The 21,607-nt window shown below is 42.4% G+C and overlaps 1 protein-coding gene across 3 annotated transcripts in view; it reads left to right on the top strand.

Annotated features, from left to right (window-relative positions):
* LOC130293474 (paired box protein Pax-6-like) overlaps positions 1-21,607 on the top strand; it is a 72,080-nt gene that overhangs the window by 40,978 nt on the left and 9,495 nt on the right. For all 3 annotated transcript variants that reach the window (XM_056542198.1, XM_056542199.1, XM_056542197.1), the window contains exon 3: positions 4,049-4,207. In XM_056542198.1, coding sequence (XP_056398173.1) covers positions 4,049-4,207 — 159 coding nt within the window. The remainder of the gene's footprint in view (positions 1-4,048; positions 4,208-21,607) is intronic.

The raw sequence follows: 21,607 nt of genomic DNA, 5'->3' as shown, positions 1-21,607 counted from the left end.
ACATATATATGTGATATAGACATATACTAGCTCTATAGTAACATGTTCTGCCTTTCATAGTTCCCATCTTTTTCTCAGTGGAAAAGAGCACATTTTAGGAGTATTGATTCTTTAAACGGCTACTACGGTGGAAAACCTTTTATTTTAATTTTATTTTTTGCCAGAAAGTTAAACAGATTTGTACATTTTTACTTCTATTAAAAAAAATCTTAATCCTTTTAGTACTTATTAGCGGCTGCATACTACAGAGGAAATTCTTTTCTTTTGGGATTTATTTTCTGTCACGACCACATTGCTCTCTGCTGACACCTCTGTCTGTCTCAGGAACTGTCCAGAGCAGGATAGGTTTGCGACGGGGATTTGCTTCTGCTCTTGACAGCTCTTGAGACAGACAGAGGTGTCAGTAGAGAGCAGTGTGGTCAGACAGAAATTTCCACTTCCTCTGGAGCACACAGCAGCTGATAAGTACTGGAAGGATTAAGATTTTTAAATAGAAGTAATTTTGAAATCTGTTTAACATTCTGGCACCAGTTGATTTAAAAAAAAAAAAAAAAAAGTTTTTCACCGGATTACCCCTTTAAATGTAGAACACATCTAAACTTGTTTTTCCATTTTAGGAACTGTCTAGAGCAGCATATGTTTGTTATGGGGATTTTCTCCTGCTCTGGACAGTTCCTGACATGGACAGAGGTGGCAGCAGAGAGCACTGTGGTCAAACTGAAAAGAAATCCAAAAAAGAAAAGAATTTCCTCTGTAGTATACAGCTGCTAATAAGTACTGGAAGGATTAAGATTTTTTTTTTTTTTTTAATAGAAGTAATTTACAAATCTGTTTTAAGGGTTACTCCGCTCCCTAGCATCCGGAACATTGAGTTCTGAATGCTGTGTGCGGGCTTCCATGTTCACGCCCGTCCCCTCGTGACATCACGGCCTGCCCCCTCAATGAAAGTCTATGGGAAGGGGGCGTGACGGCTTCCCATAGACTTTGAGGCCGGAACGTTGAGTTCCGAACGCTGTGTGCGGGCTTCCATCTTCACCCCCGTCCCCTCGTGACATCACGGCCTGCCCCCCTCAATGAAAGTCTATGGGAAGGGAGCGTGACGGCTTCCCATAGACTTTGAGTCCGGAACGTTGAGTTCCGAACGCTGTGTGCGGGCTTCCATCTTCACGCCCGTCCCCTCGTGACATCACGGCCTGCCCCCCTCAATGAAAGTCTATGGGAAGGGGGCGTGACGGCTGTCACGCCCCCTTCCCATAGACTTTCATTGAGGGGGCAGGCCGTGATGTCACGAGGGGACGGGCGTGAACATGGAAGCCCGCACACAGCGTTCGGAACTCAATGTTCCGGACGCTGGGGAGCGGAGTAACCCTTAAAACAGATTTGTAAATTACTCCCATAGACTTGCATTGAGGGGCAGGCCGTGACGTCACGAGGGTGCGGGCGTGAACACGGAAGCCCGCACACAGCGTTCGGAACTCAATGTTCCGGACGCTGGGGAGCGGAGTAACCCTTTAACTTTCTGGCATCAGTTGATTTAAAAAAAAAAAATAAAATAAAAAGTTTTCCACTGGAGTACCCCTTTAAAGTTCCAGATACCTGTATACTTTTGATTTATGTTTAGTTTATTCTGGAGTCAATGTACGGAGGTTTATATTGACTTTGACAGTCGGGTGACTCCACCCATGCGTGAATAGTTAAATCCCATCCAGGTCATTGGGGGTTCTGCAGCGCTATGTGGTCAGCAGCAGTCACCGTTGATTGACTGGTTTTGACACCAGAAATGACTGCAGCTTATAGCATCTTGTGTTGGTGAGTGACTTGCGCCCAAAGAAATTTTTGTCCGACATGACACTTGCGTTTGAGGCATTGAATGCCCCGCGGCCTGTGATAACTATAGTAACATGTATGACATCCAGCGGCTACTCCTGCCTGTGTATGTTTGATTCCAGCATGCTACTGCCGGGAGGGCTGGCTGCTTGAGGTTACAGCAACCTGTTCCGTTCAAGCAGCGCAGCTTGTATCATCCTGTTGGTGTCTGTTGCTGAGCCCAAGGGCTGGATGTTTTCTGCCTCTGACAACGAGACGCGACTTGCATTGTGGATACAAAAGTAAATTTGTTATTTACGGTGTTTTAGAATCTTTTATTTGCTGATAAGTAAGGGTGCGTTCACACGGCGTTTTTTTTTTTTTTTTTTTATCCCGTTTCGGTTCCGTTCTTACAGGCTGTAAATGAATTAAAAACTGCTTTAAAAAAATCCCGGATTTTTTTTACAATCCGTTTACATCTGTTTGCACCCGTCTGCACTCACTTCCGTTTTTTTTTTTTTTTACGGCAGAAAAAACGGCACATGCAGTATTTTTCTTCCGTCGAAAAAAAAAAACGGAAGAAAAAACAGATACAGTAAATTTAACATTGAAGTCTATGGAGAACGGATGGGCCTTTAATGTCATCCGTTTGCATCCGTTTTTTCAATCCGTTCTTTGATACGTTTTTACATCTGAGCATGCTCAGAACACAAAAAAAATTTTTTTTTTTTGTTTATTAACTGAACAATAACGGATACAAACGGTCAGTTTGCATCTGTTACTGTCCGTTTTTTTTTTAAGTCCGTTTTTATTTTTGACGGGAGAAGAACGGGACGGGGTCTAGACGGCCGTGTGAATGCAGCCTAAGGTTGCGTTCACACGGCCGTCTAGACCGGACTTTAAAAAAGGACTTAAAAAAAGTGGAAAAATGGAGGTTATCTGTTTGGATCAATTATTGTTTAGTTAATTATCCAAAAAATATATATATTTTTTTTTGTTCGGAGCATGCTCAGAAGTAAAAACGGATCAAAAAACGGACACCATTACAGGCTCATCCGTTTTCCATAGACATCAATGTTAAATTTGCTGTATTCGTTTTTTCTTCCGTTTCTGCCATTTTTTCTGCCGTCAAAAAAAACGGAAATGAGTGCAGACGGGTGACATGAATGGGATTTTTTTTAACCGTTTTTTAATCCGTTTACAGCCTGCAAGAACGGAACCGAAACGGGGATTAAAAAAAAAAAATGGTGACAGACGGCCGTGTGAACGCACCCTAACACTTTCCTGCTACATATCATATCACATACATATTCCACTATGCCACGGTATATGTTGCCATACCTTTTTGCCAATATTCCACCGTAGATGTTTTGGCAAAATGCAATGTAAATATGGCCTCACCTACATGCCCATTTGACACAGTGTTTCCCAACCAGGGTGCCTCCAGCTGTTGCAAAACTACAACTCCCTGCATGTTGGGGGCTGGGGGCACCCTGGTTGGGAAACACTGTGTCAAACTGGCATGTAGGTGAGACCATATTTACATTGCATTTTGCCATTTAATTTGGTGACAGGTACTTTTTAAAGGGGTACTCCAGGCAAAAACATTTTATCCCCATTCTATGCGGGTGCTGAATCTCCAGTTTTGGAAGCCTCCGGGTTTCCAGGACTGGGGACATCACGCCACCCCCCCCCCCCCCCCCTCCATTCATGTCTATGGGAGGGGGCGTGGCGGTCCCCCCCCCCGCGATCAGACATCTTATCCCCTATCCTTTGGATAGGGGATAAAATGTTTTTGCCCGGAATACCCCTTTAAGTATTTTTAAGGAAGTAAAAAACAGACACAGAGGCATAACTTTTAGCTTCTGGGCCCCGATGCAAAATCTTCAACATGTGCCAATTATAACACTGGTCTCCTATGGGGCAGATGTGCTTTGGGGCCCCCTTGGGGACCAGGGCCATAGTGCGACTGCTACCTCTGCACCCCGATAGTAACGCCGCTGGATAGACATAAATACAATTATATTTAGATTACGCCAACTCAAACGGGAATGTCTGAAAAGCCTTAGATCTTTATGAAGACTCAAGGGGCAAAAGTGGCTAGTGGCTTGTTGGCCCCTCCTGGTACTGGTAGCATCTGCCCATTGTACTGGATTTCCTTCTCATGTTCTCTACTAGTGTTTTCCGTGGTGACATCTGGTCAGCCACGTATGTAACCCTTTATATATCATTTATTCTACAGACAGTTGTCAGCAGCTGGACAGCAGTCTAGATTCGGAACATCAGACGGGGGCAGTAAATGATGACCTGGATGACTCCCAGATCCGGCTGCAACTGAAACGAAAACTTCAGCGAAATAGAACTTCATTCACTCAGGAGCAGATTGAGGCATTAGAAAAAGGTCAGTGCGCTTTAAGTGGCTAAAATTTTTTTGTTTTTTTTGTTTTAACCAACAGCAGCAAATTAGTGGGTCCCCACAGTAAACACAAGTTTAGGCCACTTTCAGGTTCTACCGGACACTAGCACAATTCTATCAGTGGCTATGTCAGCATTCGGTTACCACCCTAAATAAAAATTTCTTAGCAGCCAATAATTTGCCTTTACAACAATCCATGCCAATGGATTACTAGATCACTCACACACACAAGTATAGCCTTCAGGTTATTGCAGATGGAGATGAGTTTTGCACTCAGTATTTATAGGTTTGGTCTGGAAATTGGGAAGCCATTGAGCGCAAGCGGAAATTCTTCCATGTGAATAGACCATTAAAGGGGTATTCCACCCCTAGACATCTTATCCCCTATACTTTATGTGTGATCGTGGGGGTCCGGCCGGTGGGGACCCCACAATATAGCATGCGGCACCCACCTGTTTCTGCTCTGGAAGCGCTGGAGGGTCTGGGTCCCGACCACGGGAACAGAAGTTCGTGACGTCACGACTCCGCCCCCATGTGACATCACACCCCGCCCCCTCAATGCAAGTCTATGGGAGGGGGCGTGACAGCCGTCACGCCCCCTCCCATAGGCTTGCATTGAGGGGGCATGGCATCATGATGTCATGAACTTCCGTTCCTGTGGTCGGGACCCAGACCCTCCAGCGCTTCCGGAGCAGAAACAGGTGGGTGCCGCATGCTATATTGCGGGTGTCCCCAGCAGCGGGACCCCGCGATCAGACATCTTACCCCCTATCCTTTGGATAGGGAATAAGATGTCTAGGGGTGGAGTACCCCTTTAATGTTTATGGGACTTCTCAACATAGCAGAGTTTATCACTGAATAATTTTTGAAATCCTCATTGGGAATTAATAAACCGGTGGTCGAGCATACGCGCTGCCGCTCTATTCTATGACATTTATATACTATAATAGTGTATATGAACAGGTATTCTCTTAATATACATATGTTCTTTGTTTTATAACATGCTCATTACTTATTTCCACCATTTGCCTTTTACCATGTATACCTAAAGGGAATCTATGAGCAGGTTAGAGCATCTTAACCAGCTCATAGAGGCTAATAGGGGCCGCTACCATGAGCTTTCAAATGAAATATGGCACTCTGGAGAAGTGTTTATCCTTAATATCAGATTTATATGCAAATTAGGCAGTTTGATGCACTAGGGGCGTTCCCTTACCTCTAGGTGCACCAATACTCCAACCCATCATTTCCAAATGAACACTGACTCACCCCCTCTACAGTGACGTAACTCATAATAACCGCCCCTATTAGCAGGTTAGGATTCCTTTTAAGTTTCCTATAAAGAGTTTTATTTATCATGTATTGCTATTCAGAATAGGTGAATGGATGATCTTTCTAAGTCCTCTGTCTATCATTATTGACAAGGTCCTATCATTCAAACATTAAGATCTTTATTAGTTTCACATCCCCAATGGAAAGTTAGTCTAATTGACCATTTAATCCAATTTAATCCTTTTTTTTTAAAGGTCTCTTTAAAAACATAAACTCAATGAAATTGCTATTAAAAAATGGCAACAAATTCATGTTGTTTTTTTTTATATTCTAAATTCAGTGTTCTGATTTTATCTCTGCATATCCACATTGGAAAATGTGTGGCCATTTGTTAGTAAGCACTATGAATGCCAAGATATAAAAAAAAAAACTGCAACCAAGAAATGTAAAAAACAAATGCAGCCAACTTCCATTGACTTGAAGCTATTGTTTTCAAATTTTATATTCACCAATTATTGCTTTCTTATTAATTTTCTTGAAATATTGTCATACAGTATCTATGACCACCATTAGAAGGCAGAGAACCACAGCATGCACGGACTAAAGAATTCTATATTTTAGATGGTATTATTTGGATAATGCCTTAAATTTAAAAGAATGTTCCAAGAATGAATGGATTCCGGGCACTGTCAGATACAAAAACTTTTTATATGTTGTACATCTTGGAAAAACATTAACCTTTCTAAAATACTTCATAGGAAAATTTTATTTCCTTTTTATAGAAATCATGGCTTATAATATCATGGCTTTGTCCAAGCTGAAGCACAGGCATGGACAAAGTCCAGTAAGTGAGGGTGGGCTAGCACTCCTCTGTGCTCTCTCCTGTCTGATAGGATTCCTCTGTGCTCTCTCCTGGCTGATAGGACTCCTCTGTGCTCTCTCCTGTCTGATAGCACTCCTCTGTGCTCTCTCCTTTCTGATAGTACTCCTCTGTGCTCTCTCCGGTCTGATAGGACTCCTCTGTGCTCTCTCCAGTCTGATAGGACTCCTCTTTGCTCTCTCCTGTCTGATAGTACTCCTCTGTGCTCTCTCCTGTCTGATAGGACTCCTCTGTGCTCTCTCCTGTCTGATAGGACTCCTCTGTGCTCTCTCCTGTCTGATAGGACTCCTCTGTGCTCTCTCCTGTCTGATAGGACTCCTCTGTGCTCTCTCTCCTGTCTGATAGCACTCCTCTGTGCTCTCTCCTGTCTGATAGGACTCCTCTGTGCTCCCTCCTGTCTGATAGGACTCCTCTGTGCTCTCTCCTGTCTGATAGGACTCCTATGTGCTCTCTCTTGTCTGATAGTACTCCTCTGTGCTCCCTCCTGTCTGATAGTACTCCTTTGTGCTCTCTCCTGTCTGATAGGACTCCTCTGTGCTCTCTTCTGTGTGATAGCACTCCTCTGTGTTCTCTCCTGTCTGATAGCACTCCTCTGTTCTCTCTCCTGTCTGATAGCACTCGTCTGTGCTCTCTCCTGTCTGATAGGACTCCTCTGTGCTCTTCTGTCTGATAGTGCTCCTCTGTGCTCTCTCCTGTCTGATAGGACTCCTCTGTGCTCTCTCCTGTCTAATAGGACTCCTCTGTGCTCTCTTCTGTCTGATGGTACTCCTCTGTGCTCTCTCTTGCCTGATACTACTCCTCTGTGCTCCCTACTGTCTGATAGGACTCCTCTGTGCTCTCTTCTGTCTGATAGTATTCCTCTGTGCTCTCTCCTGTCTGATAGCACTCATCTGTGTTCTCTCCTGTCTGATAGCACTTCTTTGTGCTCTCTTCTGTCTTATAGGACTCCTCTGTTCTCTCTCCTGTCTGATAGCACTCATCTGTGTTCTCTCCTGTCTGATAGCACTCCTCTGTGCTCTCTCCTGTCTGATAGGACTCCTCTGTGCTCTCTCCTGTCTGATAGGACTCTCTGTGCTCTCTCCTGTCTGATAGATGGAATGGAATTAACCTAGGGGCAGATGGCATTAACCCCTTGTATTCGTGACGCCAGGGTGTGGTTTATCCTCATTACTACCCGAAGGTATACTGCTGGATCCTGGGCTGGGCACGGGGGCAATAATGACTTTGATGCCAAGTTACGGACAAGGGTAGCTTTACTGAGTGACAGATGGTACAGTCTATACAGTGTAGTCAGGCCCACGGAGGTGACCAGTGACTTCAGGGACCTTAAGGGCTTTCTGGGACTTGCAGTGGTTTAGGACAATTTAGTGCAGGCCACGTTGACTTGACAATAGATGACAGTGACTGACTTGACTTGACTGGAGACAGAATAAGCTGTTACTGTAGTTACTTGTAGACTTAGCTTGTGGCTGCAGACTTGACTTGAGGCTCCTATGACTCCAGACTCTTAGGCTCGACTGCACCTCAGCAAAGTCTCAGGAACTAAGAGAGAGAAGAGACTCCTCCCAGGGCTTTTATGGGGGAGACTCTGGTGGGGTCCCATTGGTCACCCTTAAGTCACCTGGTCACTGATACCTCCTGGGTAACAATCACATAACAACTCACATGACAACTGGTGATCACGGGGGGGGGGGGGGGGGGTGAACAGGGCAGCAAGGGTACGGGGTAACAACTCCCTTACTGGGCAACCACAAATAGTTATAGTTGAGCATGATACTCCAAGTATATACTAGGCATGTATGCCTTAATGGGCATATCTACCAAGAGACTACAAAGGAAGCTGCCTGCAGACATGGTTTATGTCTCGAAACCCACAACTGCATGTGTCAGGGGGCAAAGCTGATGTGATTTCAGCATGTGATTTGCCAATGCGCAAACACCAAAATGCTTAGCAAGGTGATGGGCAGCGAAAGATAGAATTAGGGATATCTGCTTAAATCTTAAGCTGCCACTGAACACAGTGTACAAAAAAAAGGGGCTCAAAGATTCCTATGATATATACGGCATATTCAATCAGCCTGATCTGCTTCCACTCATGTAAGGCATAGATAGGATGACTAGTTAAAGTGGCTATCCAACCTATAAAATTAATGGCCTATCATCCTTAGGGTTCCAACTCCTACAACTCTGTCGATCAGCTGTTTGGAGCCGGGAGCTCGTGACGTCATTGTCCCGCCACCACACGAGGTCACATCCCGCCCCCTCAATGCAAGTCTATGGGAGGGGGTATGACAGCTGTCACGCCCCCTCCCATAGAATTGCATTGAGGGGGGCGTGGCGTGACATCTTGATTTAAAGGGGTACTCCGGTGGAAACCTTTTTTTTTTTTTTTTTTTTTTTTAAATCAACTGGTGCCGCCAGAAAGTTAAACAGATTTGTAAATTACTTCTATTAAAAAAATCTTAATCCTTCCAGTACTTATTAGCTGCTGAATACTACAGAGGAAATTCTTTTCTTTTTGGAACACAAAGCTCTCTGCTGACATCATGACCCCAGTGCTCTCTGTTGACACCTCTGTCCCTTTTAAGAGCTGTCCAGAGTAGGAGAAAATCCCCATAGAAAACATATGCTGCTCTGGACAGTTTCTAAAATGGACAGAGATGTCAGCAGAGAGCACTGTGGTCATGATGTCAGCAGAGAGCTCTGTGTTCCAAAAAGAAAATAATTTCCTCTGTAGTATTCTGCAGCTAATAAGTACTGGAAGGATTAAAAATTTTTAATAGAAGTAATTTACAAATCTGGTTAACTTTCTGGCACCAGTTTTCCACCGAAGTGCCCCTTTAAAGCGTACCTGTCAGATCACAAAAAATTAAAATAAATTTATATGTTGAACGGTATCTCATCCTGATCAATCTTTATGTGCCTATACCCAATATTTCTCTTAGAATTTACTTTATTTACTTGGAGTGATTGCAAAGGGAAAGTACTTTTCTTTTACAGGCAGGGAGCGGGTCCCTTTCTGTGATATCCACTCCCCCTACATCTCTCTGCTCTGGGAGCAGTAACCCTTTCCGTTTTGGCTTTATGCTATTCACAAACACAAACACACACAAGCTGTGTGCCTACAGCTTTTGCAAAACTACAGCTCCTAGCATGACCACACATCCCTTTGAGTTGTAGTTTTGCAACCGCTAGAGGCTTATGATTGTAGTCCCTCTGTATCACACACACACACATTCACTTCCTATATTCACTGATATACACACACACACATACATATATATCCACACACACATACATGCATGCAGGGACACTTACTTTTTAAACAAATAAATCCTCTATTCACCTGCTGCAGTGTGTTTCTGCCCCTTTTCCCCTTCTCTTCAAACGAGCAGACAGTCAGTGAGAGCCCAGCTGCAGTGTGTTCCTGTCCCTCCCCCTCCTCTTCTCTTCACACAGCTACAGCAACCACCTGCAATTGAAAAAGGGAGCTGTGACTCCCGAAACACGTCTTGCTTTATATTTATTTAATATTGTCTTTGATTTCTTATGCTGTAAGAATAAATTATTTAGCATCAATACCCACGACTTGGGTTACTTCCTTGGGAGCGCCATCGCAGCTTTTTTCTTCCTATACTTCTTCTCTTCACATGGCAGACAAGTAAACACAGGCAGTGATGGAGCTGAGAGCAGAGTAGCTTCCTGTCAATCATGAAGTGGTAAATGGAGAAAAAAAAGGAGAGAAGGCCCAAGGAGGCGCCTAGTGCATTACCCTAGGAAACAAGTCGCACCCCACAGAAAGTGGGGATGGGTGGGGGTTCTAATGGATGGCCGCTCACCTGGAGCGTATATTAAATACACATATAACCTCAATCTGAGGTAAAGAAGGAGGATTCTGTGCAGGCCCGCAGGTCTCAGGATAAGTCCAGATGGAAATCCTGTAGGTAAACTGGATAGCAAGGAAAATGGTGACCTTTACCCAGGCGCTCAGACGTCCAGAGAGATCTCACAGCCAAGTCATGGAAGTGGATTTAAAGTTCAAGCTTTATTGGTTCATAACAACAACGCGTTTGGAGGTTAGCATACCCCTTCTTCAGATCTGTCAATCTGAAGAAGGGGTATGCTAACCCAGAAACGCGTTGTTGTTGTGAACCAATAAAGCTTAAACTTTAAATCCACTTCCATGGCTGTGAGATCTCTCTGGACTTCTGAGCGCCTGGGTGAAGGTCACCATTTTCCTTGCTATCCAAATCATGAAGTGGGTCCATGACGTAGTGACACAGTAGTGTACACAGCAGGACCGGAATGCATCCCAGGTGGCAAGGGGGCCGTTCTTTGACTGGCTTTTTCAGTATGAAAAACTTAAATTTTTCTAATGAAATCAATTGCAAAACCTATTGAGTGTAAGGAGAAGTGTGCCCTCTATGGCCCTCCTCTGTTAGTACAGGGTTAGAAGGTCTGCTGGTCTGTTCTGCTTCCATTATCAGTAGTGACAGGCTGCTTGGACACACAAGTCTTGGGTGATCCTGATCCTTGAATCATAGAATCCTAAGCAATTCATAGGGAGCCTTGTGTGTGAGGTACCAGATAACAAGAATAAAGGCTGAAATTCAGCATATTTTGACATCAATATAGAAGATTACTAGCATTGTTGGATCATTTTCACCTCTATTATTGTCATCCTATTGACTCGACTTCTAATATTCAGCCCCTGCAAGTCATAATAATAGAGGTACCCCCAGGGCTAGAGATCATTTGAAACTGTGGGCTGCAAAAAAAACCCAGAAACTAGGGGCTGGTATGACCTCTCTTGGGTTGGATTATCAATACAGAAGTAATATCAGCCTCTACAGAGGCCATATCAGCCCCTACACAAGTTGTATCAGCCCCTACAGAGATCATGTCAGCCTCTACAGAGATCATATCAGCCCCTAAGGAGATCACACAGCCCCTACAGAAGTCATATCAACCCCTATAGAGGTCACACAGCCTCTACAGAATTCATATCAGCCCCTACAGAGGTCATATCAGCCCCTTCAGAGGTCATATCAGCCTCTACAGAGGTCATATCAGCCCCTACAGAGGTCATATCAGCCTCTAAGGAGGTCATATCAGCCCCTACAGAGGTCATATCAGCCCCTACAGAGGTCATATCAGCCCCTACAGAGGTCATATCAGCCCCTACAGAGGTCATATCAGCCCCTACAGAGGTCATATCAGCCTCTAAGGAGGTCATATCAGCCCCTACAGAGGTCATATCAGCCTCTACAGAGGTCATATCAGCCCCTACAGAGGTCATATCAGCCCCTACAGAGGTCATATCAGCCCCTTCAGAGGTCATATCAGCCCCTTCAGAGGTCATATCAGCCCCTTCAGAGGTCATATCAGCCCCTACAGAGGTCATATCAGCCCCTACAGAGGTCATATCAGCCCCTACAGAGATCATATCAGCCCCTACAGAGGTCATATCAGCCCCTACAGAGGTCATATCAGCCCCTTCAGAGGTCATATCAGCCCCTTCAGAGGTCATATCAGCCCCTAAGGAGGTTATATCACTGAAGAAAATGAAATGTGACATCACAGCATTTATTTTCACTGTTCTGTGACACAATCCATTTTCTATGACAACACTGTAAGCATTGTTCCTGCACTTCATGCATTATGCCCATAATGTGACATCGGGGTCTGATAACCTTTTTCTACAACAGTGTTTTATTTGATCATATCTATTATATGCAGTGACATGACTGTTCATGCTCTTTGTACTGTGACATTGCAATAACTTTTATACCTGTGGTAAGCAATCAATGCTAAAATGTCAGTATGGTAACATTATAAAATCTATTACGTATTGTTGGAGATTAGCTCCGTAGAACCAGTCAAATAGTAGCAAAATTGCAGCCAAAGACAAAAAAATACAGCCTTTAATTCTGCCTGTCCAGCCCTAGCTACACAAAATCTTCCCTTGCAAATGGCTTACTTATTGTGCAAATGGCTTACTACCAGCCACCCAATAAAAAAAGTCACCAACAATGTTTGAGCTTTTTGAGGCTGCCCACCTCAGGACTCCAACTCCCATCAGAGGCTCCTTACAGCCTCTCTGTGCAGACTTGCTTTACACCTTTTGTAAGCCCAGTATTAAATCGGCCTCAGCACCTGTGCTGACTTGGGGCCAACCTTAAAATATGGACTGAAAATATGGACTGGAAAAAAATGATTTACCAAATTGCTTAAAGGGGTATTCCAGGCAAAAACTGTTTTTATATATATCAACTGGCTCCGGAAAGTTAAACAGATTTGTAAATTACTTCTATTAAAAAAATCTTAATCCTTCCAATAGTTATTAGCTTCTGAAGTTGAGTTGCTGTTTTCTGTCTAACTGCTTTCTGATGACTCACGTCCCGGGATCTGTGCAGTTCCTATGGGGATATTTTCCCATCATGCACAGCTCCCGGGATGTGACATCATCATTGAGCAGTTAAACAGAAAACTTCAGAAGCTAATAACTATTGGAAGGATTAAGATTTTTTAATAGAAGTAACTTACAAATCTGTTTAACTTTCCGGAGCCAGTTGATATATATGTAAAAAAAAGTTTTTGCCTGGAATACCCCTTTAACAAGCTAATCTCACCAGGGATTTTAACTTGTTCTGTATTCCCCATATCTTCCTTTGGATAACATATGCACTTCCTAAATCTCGGTGACCATGTACAACAGGTACCTTGGAAAAATATAGCGATTCCCAATGACCACTCCTGTCACTGTCTCACAGTGCATATTCTTTGCCACATTAGAGCATTGTTTCCCAACCAGGGTGCCTCCAGCTGTTGCAAAACTACAACTCCCAGCATGCCCGGACAGCCAACGGCTGTCCGGGCATGCTGGGAGTTGTAGTTTTGCAACAGCTGGAGGCACCCTGGTTGGGAAACACTGCATTAGAGGACACCAGTACTACAAATTGCATGTAAAGTAAGGGTCTTAAAGGGGTAGTCCGGTGGAATTTTTTAAAAATTTTAATCAACTGGTGCTAGAAAGTTAAACATATTTGTAAATTACTTCTATTTAAAAAAATAATCTTAATCCTTCCATTACTTATCAACTGCTGTATACTATAGAGGAAGTTCTTTTCTGTTTGAATTTCTTTTCTGTCTGACCACAGTGCTCTCTGCTGACACCTCTGTCCGTGTCAGGAACTGTCCAGAGCAGAATAGGTTTGCTATGGGGATTTGCTCCTGCTCTGGACAGTTCCTGACATGGACAGAGGTGTCAGCAGAGAGCACTGTGGTCAGACGGAAAAGAACTACACCACTTCCTCTGGAGCATACAGCAGCTGATAAGTACTGGAAGGATTAAGATTTTTAAATAGAAGTAATTTACAAATCTGTTTAAATTTCTGGCACCAGTTGATTTAAAAAAATAAAAAAAAAATACTTTTCTACCGGAGTACCCCTTTAAAGATTTAGCATCAAACCTCTTTTGTACTGCGCTCAGAGATTTTTATTACTGGAGACCCGACGATACATTCTCAGTGCGCTTTATTCGTATGGCATTGGAGTTCCAGTAACAGGAATCACTATGCAATACCGAAGAGGATTGAACTTGTCTTTCCAGAGATAAGTGACTGCACCAATGCGATTTTCACATGTATCTATAGATCAAAAGACTATTATGACTGAATTTCACCTTTAAAGGGGTACTCCGTTGGAAAACTTTTTTTTTTAAATCAACTGGTGCCAGAAAGTTAAACAGATTTGTAAATTACTTCTATTAAACAATCTTGATCCTTCCAGTACTTATAAGCTGCTGTAAAATACAGAGGAAGTTCTTTTCTTTTTGAAGTACTTTTCTGTCAGTGCTCTCTGCTGACACCTCTGTCTATGTCAGGAACTGTCCAGAGTAGGAGCAAATCCCCCTAGCAAAACTCTCCTGCTCTGGACAGTGGTGTCAGCAGAGAGCACTGTGGTCAGACTGAAAAAATAATTCCAAAAAGGAAAGAACTTCCTCTGTATTATACAGCAGCCGATAAGTACTGGAAGGATTACGATTTTTAAATAGAAGTCATTTACAAATCGGTTTAACTTTTTAGCAGCTGTATGCTATAGAGGAAATTCTATACTTTTTGAATTTCTTTTTTGTCTTGTCCACAGTGCTCTCTGCGGACACCTGTTGCAAGTATCAGGAACTGTCCAGAGCAGGAGAAAATCCCCATAGCAAACCTATGCTGCTCTGGACAGTTCCTGACACGGGCAGCAGGTGTCAGCAGAGAGCGCTGTGGACAAGACAAAAAAAGAAATTAAAAAAGTATAGAATTTCCTCTGTAGCATACAGCTGCTAAAAAGTACTGGAAGGATAAAGAAGTAATTTTCAAATCTGTTTAAATTTCTGGCACCAGCTGATTTAAAAAAAATGTTTTCCACCGGAGTACCCCTTTAAGGAACAATCTGCACCATGTACTGAGATTACAAGATTTATGCAATAAGCTAAAGACTTGTGCTAAAGTAAAAAAAAAAAAATGTTTGCACCTTCTGCACACGTGCTGGTAAAGGAAGGAGTCAGTAGTGCAAAGAGCGGATGAGACCACAAGGCACCCAAGGGAAACCTGCTGGGGTGAAACCAGTACTGTTTCCGCTGAGCATCGGAGCTAAGAGCTCTGCACTTACTCAGCAGCCTTCCAGACTATTGCTGTACAGATAGAATTTTCCGCTGTCATTGCCTCCTAGTATATTAAATTACTATAGTACATCACAATTCCTAACACAGTGCATATCCAGGTCTTCCTATTGTCATAAGAGTACACTGCAAAAATGGAAAGTGGATTACCTGGTCATCACCTACACCAATGGTCTTCAACCTGCGGACCTCCAGATGTTGCAAAACTACAATTCCCAGCATGCCCAGACAGCCAACGGCTGTCTGGGCATGCTGGGAGTTGTAGTTTTGCAACAGCTGGAGGTCAGCACTGACCTAAACTAAGGCTGGGTTCACACTACGTTTTTGCCACACTGTTTTCAATCCGTTTTTCTAAAGAAAACCGTATGGCAAAAAAACGGATGGAACAGTATGGGAAAAAGTAAACCGTATGCGTTTCTAAAGAGTATACTGTTTTTAAAAGTGCATACAGTTCCGTCAGTTTTTATAGAAAAAAAAACCTATACGTTTTTGAAAATTTTGTCCATTTTTAATGGGAGGGGTCTTGGGTGGGGACTTTAGGATTCAAATGCGCATGTGCAAAGTGAAAACGTATACATTTTTCCCGTATGGAACCGTATACATGTGCGTTTCCCATTGACGTCCATGTTAAAAAAAACGTATGCAGTTGCAGTGCGGTTTTTAAACCGGAGACAAAATTGTGGTCAATCACGGTTATGACTCCGGTTTAAAAACCGTACTGCAACCGCATACGTTTTTTTTAACATGGACATCAATTGGAAACGCACATGTATACGGTTCCATACGGGAAAAACGTATACGTTTTCACTTTGCACATGCGCATTTGAATCCTAAAGTCCCCACCCAAGACCCCTCCCATTAAAAATGGACAAAATTTTCAAAAACGTATGTTTTTTTTTTCTATAAAAACTGACGGAACTGTATGCACTTTTAAAAACAGTATACTGTTTAAAAACGCATACGGTTTACTTTTTCCCATACTGTTCCATCCGTTTTTTTGCCATATGGTTTTCTTTAGAAAAACGGATTGAAAACAGTATGGCAAAAACGTAGTCAGAACCTAGCCTAAGCTGGCCAAACATTTTACGTTTGGTTAGCCGGCAGCTATCTCTCCCGATCCACAACTACATATGTACGCTTGGCTCATTCGAGCATGCATGTACTCTGATGGCAAGAAGAGAGGAGGTTACTGGCAGGCTTATCTCCTCAAGAACAACGGGATCAGGTATGTTGAAATCCGACATACCCAACTGTTCTCCCCACTGACATCTGCCATTGGGGGAGTCGAGAGTCTCCGTACACATTAGAGATGGTCCGCTGATCCCACCAAAATTGGTGGCTTTAGATGATTTTAATCCAATGTGTATGGTCAGCTTTACATATGGCTCCAGTATTTATTTAAAGATATTGAATTAAAGGGGTATTCCAGGAAACAATCTGTATTTATATATCAACTGGCTTCAGAAAGTTAAAGGGGTACTCCGGTGAAAACCTTTTTTCTTTTAAATCAACTGGTGGCAGAAAGTTAAACATATTTGTAAATTACTTCTATTAAAAAATCTTAATCCTTCCTGTACTTATTAGCTGCTGAATACTACAGAGGAAACTCTTTTCTTTTTGGAATGCTCTCTGATGACATCACGAGCACAGTTCTCTCTGCTGACGTTATTATAATAATAATAACAACACTTTATTTATTGTTGTCCTTAGTGGGATTTGAACCCAAGTCCCCAGCACTGCAAGGCAGCAGTGCTAACCACTGAGTCACCATGCTGCCCTTAGCACACATCTGCTATGCATGGTTGCTAAAATGGACAGACATGTCAGCAGAGAGCACTGTGCTCGTGATGTCATCAGTGTTCCAAAAAGAAAGGAATTTCCTCTGTAGTATTCAGCAGCTAATAAGTACTGGAAGGATTAAGATTTTTTAATAGAAGTAATTTACAAATATTTTTAACTTTCTGCCACCAGTTGATTTAAAAGAAAAAAGGTTTTCACCGGAGTACCCCTTTAAACAGATTTGGAAATTACTTCTATTAAAAAATCTTAAGCCTTTCAGTACTTATGAGCTGCTGAAGTTGAGTTGTTCTTTTCTGTCTAAGTGCTCTCTGATGACACGTGTCTCGGGGACCACCCAGTTTAGAAGCAAATCCGCCTAGCAAACCTCTTCTACTCTGTGCTGTTCTCGAGACAAGCAGAGATGTCAGCAGAGAGCACTGTTGCCAGACAGAAAACAACAACTCAACTTCAGCAGCTGATAATTATTGAAAGGATTAAGATTTTTTAATAGAAGTAATTTACAAATCTATTTAACTTTCTGGAGCCAGTTGATATAAAAAAAAAAAAAAAAGTTTTTTTACCCCTTTAAGGCTCATGTGTTTTACCATCAAATGTAAAGGGGTAATCCTATTTTTTGAAGTGATCACATGCCTCTACACTATGCCTTAAAGGGGTACTCCGCTGGGAGCTTGTGATGTCATATCCCCACCCCCTCATGATGTCACGCTCCACCCCCTCAATAAAACCATCACGCCCCCTCCCATAGACTTGCATTGAGGGGGCGGGGTGTGACATCATGAAGGGTTGGGGCTACAACGTCACGAGCTCCCGGCGCCGGCTCCAGCGTTCGGAACAGTTTGTTCCAAACACTGAGCAGCGGAGTACCCCTTTAACTTCATCATCAGTCTGACCTCTGGGATCCTGAGATTGAATGATTTGGCAAATTACCTCCCTTCGTTATTTTTTCTTGCATAATGGTGCCCTGAACACATGTTGTGCTGGGAAATGCAGTATGGCCCTGTACAAGTGAATATAATCATCATCAGCCCCTTCATTCTCAAGACGGGTGAGGGGTCTCAGGGCTCAGACCTCACCGATCATAGAAGGATGTTATATTGTTATATGCTTGCCAAATGCCATGACTTAAAGGGGTACTTTTTTTTTTAATGAACTGGTGCCAGAAAGTTAAACAGATTTGTAAATTACTTCTAAAAAAAAAAAATCTTTATCCTTCCAGTACTTATTAGCAGCTGTATGCTACAGAGGAAATTCTTTGATTTTTGAATTTCTTTTTTGTCTTGTCCACAGTGCTCTCTGCTGACACCTCGGTCCATGTCAGGAACTATCCAGAGCAGCATAGGTTTGCTATATTTTCTCCTACTCTGGACAGTTCCTGATTTGGGCATCAGGTGTCAGCAGAGAGCACTGTGGACAAAACAAAAAAGAAATTCAAAAAGAAAAGAATTTCCTCTGTAGCATACAGCTGCTAAAAAGTACTGGAAGGATAAAGATTTTTTAATAGAAGTCATTTACAAATCTGTTTAACTTTCTGGCACCAGTTGATTTAAAAAAAAAAAAAAAAAATGTTTTCCCCGGAGTAGCCCTTTAATAATATGGGAATACCCCAATCAATCTTCCAAAATGAGAAAGTGTAGGAGTAGGATGTAGTTTGGTAAAGAGCCCAATTCAGGTATCCGGTTTGGTCATCTATATGGCATAGAAGCTGTCAGTCATATTTCACTACAATGTGCGAAGTTTAGTGACAAAAAATGTAAAAAAGAAAAAAAAAACTTTTCATACTTTATACGGTCATTACCAATAGTTTATGCATAAAAAGAACCAAATAAATGATGTAGAATCCGGCATCTTTTGTAACCAAACTGCCTTTAGCCAGATAACAATTGTAGAAAATACTAAATCAGAGCATGTTGGTCCTGATCCAGAACCATAGATCACTATATTTCTTAACCAACTGCTTCTAGATTGAGTAGGATTTCAGACAGGCCGGAAGTTCCCAGTCATGGAAAAGATAGGTTGACCATCTAAGCACCCAAATTCCTCTCCTCGTCCCTCTTTTCTTTTTCAAATATATTTTTACTAAACAATTTTAATACATAGAAAACACAATAATAAGAAAAAAAAGAAAGCAAACAGTACGTAGAGAACACTTCTCTTGTACCGGTAGTCCTCGTCCCTCTTTAAAGGGGTACTCCGGTGGAAAACTTTTTTTTTTTTTTATCAACTGGTGCCAGAAAGTTAAACAGATTTGTAAATTACTTCTCTAAAAAAATCTTAATCCTTCCAGTACTTATTAGCTGCTGAATACTACAGAGGAAATTCATTTCTTTTTGGAACACAGAGCTCTCTGCTGACATCATGACCACAGTGCTCTCTGCTGACATCTCTGTCCATTTTAAGAACTGTCCAGAGTAGGAGAAAATCCCCATAGAAAACATATGCTGCTCTGGACAGTTCCTAAAATGGACAGAGGTGTCAGCAGAGAGCACTGTGCTCATGATGTCAGCACTGTGTTCCAAAAAGAAAATTATTTCCTATGTAGTATTCAGCAGCTAATAAGTACTGGAAGGATTAAGATTTTTTTTTTAATAGAAGTAATTTACAAATCTGTTTAACTTTTTGGCACCAGTATATATAAAAAAATTAAAAAGTTTTCTGCTCCTCCTTTCTAGTTACTAAATATCACTGCTTACTCACTATAAAACCTGGCAATATATGTGGCTATATGGTGGTTATTTGGTAGACGCCTGCAGTGACCCAGGACTGGCACACACCAGCAGAGAGTCTTTGGGGCATCTCACCTGAAAAGCCACTGCTTAGGGGAAATGAAGCCTAAAAAGTATACAAAACCTACTTGAGAAAGAGGAAGTGTGAACGAAGCACCTGTCACAGGATGTCTTCACGGGCCTCCTCCCAGTCTGTTAGGGCGATGTTACCCAAAAATACTGTGGGAGAACTAGGTAAATGAAGAAGTAGGTAATTTATAAATAATATTTAATAAAAAGGATCCACTTATAATATTAACCATTAAAGGAACTGAAAATTTTTCCTATATACCGTAATTAGTTTTTATTTGTCAAAGTCGGCAAATCAGTTCTACCTTATTAAGTCACCACAGCTATTTCCTATTCCTTCCGACAAAGAATTAAGTGGTCACGGTTTCTCTTATTAGCAGTGCATTACCACTTAAAGGGGTACTCCGCTGCTCAGCGTTTGGAACAAACTGTTCTGAAAGCTGGAGCCGGCGCCGGGAGCTCGTGACGTCACGCCCCGCCCCCTCAATGCAAGTCTATGGGAGGGGGCGTGACAGCCGTCACGCCCCCTCCCATAGGCTTGCATTGAGGGGGCGGGGTGTGATGAAATGAGTGGGCGGGGCTATTACGTCACGAGCTCCCGGCTCCAGCGTTTGGAACAGTTTGTTCCAAACTCTGAGCAGCGGAGTACCCCTTTAAAGGGGTACTCCGGTGGAAAACTTTATTTTTTTTTTTTAAATCAACTGGTGCCAGAAAGTTAAACAGATTTGTAAATTACTTCTATTAAAGAATCTTAATCCTTCCAGTACTTATTAGCTGCTGAATGCTAAAGAGGAAATTAATTTTCTTTTTGGAACACAAAGTTCTCTGCCGAATCACGGGTATAGTGCTCTCTGCTGACATATCTGTCCATTTTAGGAACTGTCCAGAGTAGGAGAAAATCCCCATAGCAAACATATGCTGCTCTGCACAGTTCCTAAAATGGACAGAGATGTCAGCAGTAGTGTTGAGCGGCATAGGCCATATTCGAATTCGCGAATATTCGCGAATATATGGACGAATATTCGTCATATATTCGCGAATATTCGCATATTCGTTATATTCTCGTTTTATTTTCGCATATGCGAAAATTCGCGTATGCGAAAATTAACATATGTGAATATTAGCTTATACAAAATTAGCATACGTGAAAATTCGCATATGCAAATTTTCGCGCGCCAGTCTCACACAGTAGTATTACAGCCTTCTTTACACCACACAAGCTGGAAGCAGAGAGGGATGATCACTGTGATGTGTACTGTGAAAAAAAAAAAAAAAAAAAAAAAAAGAATATTCGTAATTACGAATATATAGCGCTATATTCACGAAATTCGCAAATTCGCGAATATGCGATATTCGTGAATAATATTCGAATTGCGAATATTCGCGAGCAACACTAGTCAGCAGAGAGCACTGTGCTCGTGATGTCAGCAGAGAGCACTGTGTTCCAAAAAGAAAAGAATTTCCTTTGTAGTATTAAGCAGCTAATAAGTACTGGAAGGATTAAGATTTTTTAATAGAAGTAATTTACAAATCTGTTTAACTTTCTAGCACCAGTTGATTAGTTAATTGACACTTCCAGCACAGAGATATCAGAATTTAAAAACATATGCAAATTAGGCTTAGGAGCCCAGTGGGCGTTCCCTTCGGACGCAGGAGCCCGGTACAGTTCAGCCTCTTCACCAGTTTGTCACTCCCCCTGTGTGCTGGTTACCTTCCCTACCCTTCTGATTGACAGCCATTAGGCTTTAATATAATTCCTGCCCCTCCCCTGTAATCCTTTGCACATATCCCTCCCCTGTGAGCAAAATATGCAAAAGTGCTCGATTGGTGACAAATCTGGTGACCAGTCAGGTTGAGAAAGAGTTGCCGTCCATTCCAGGGGAAACCCATAAGAGACAAGGCATGTGGCCAGATTATGTCTAGCACATATCACTGAGCTGTAAGTGTCCCTCATGTTACCACTAGGGGGT

The sequence above is a fragment of the Hyla sarda genome, chromosome 10 (genome assembly GCF_029499605.1).
Source record: "Hyla sarda isolate aHylSar1 chromosome 10, aHylSar1.hap1, whole genome shotgun sequence".
NCBI lineage: Eukaryota > Metazoa > Chordata > Amphibia > Anura > Hylidae > Hyla > Hyla sarda.
The sequence above is the reverse complement of the archived record's forward strand: the minus strand, read 5'-3'. Positions and strand labels throughout refer to the sequence as shown.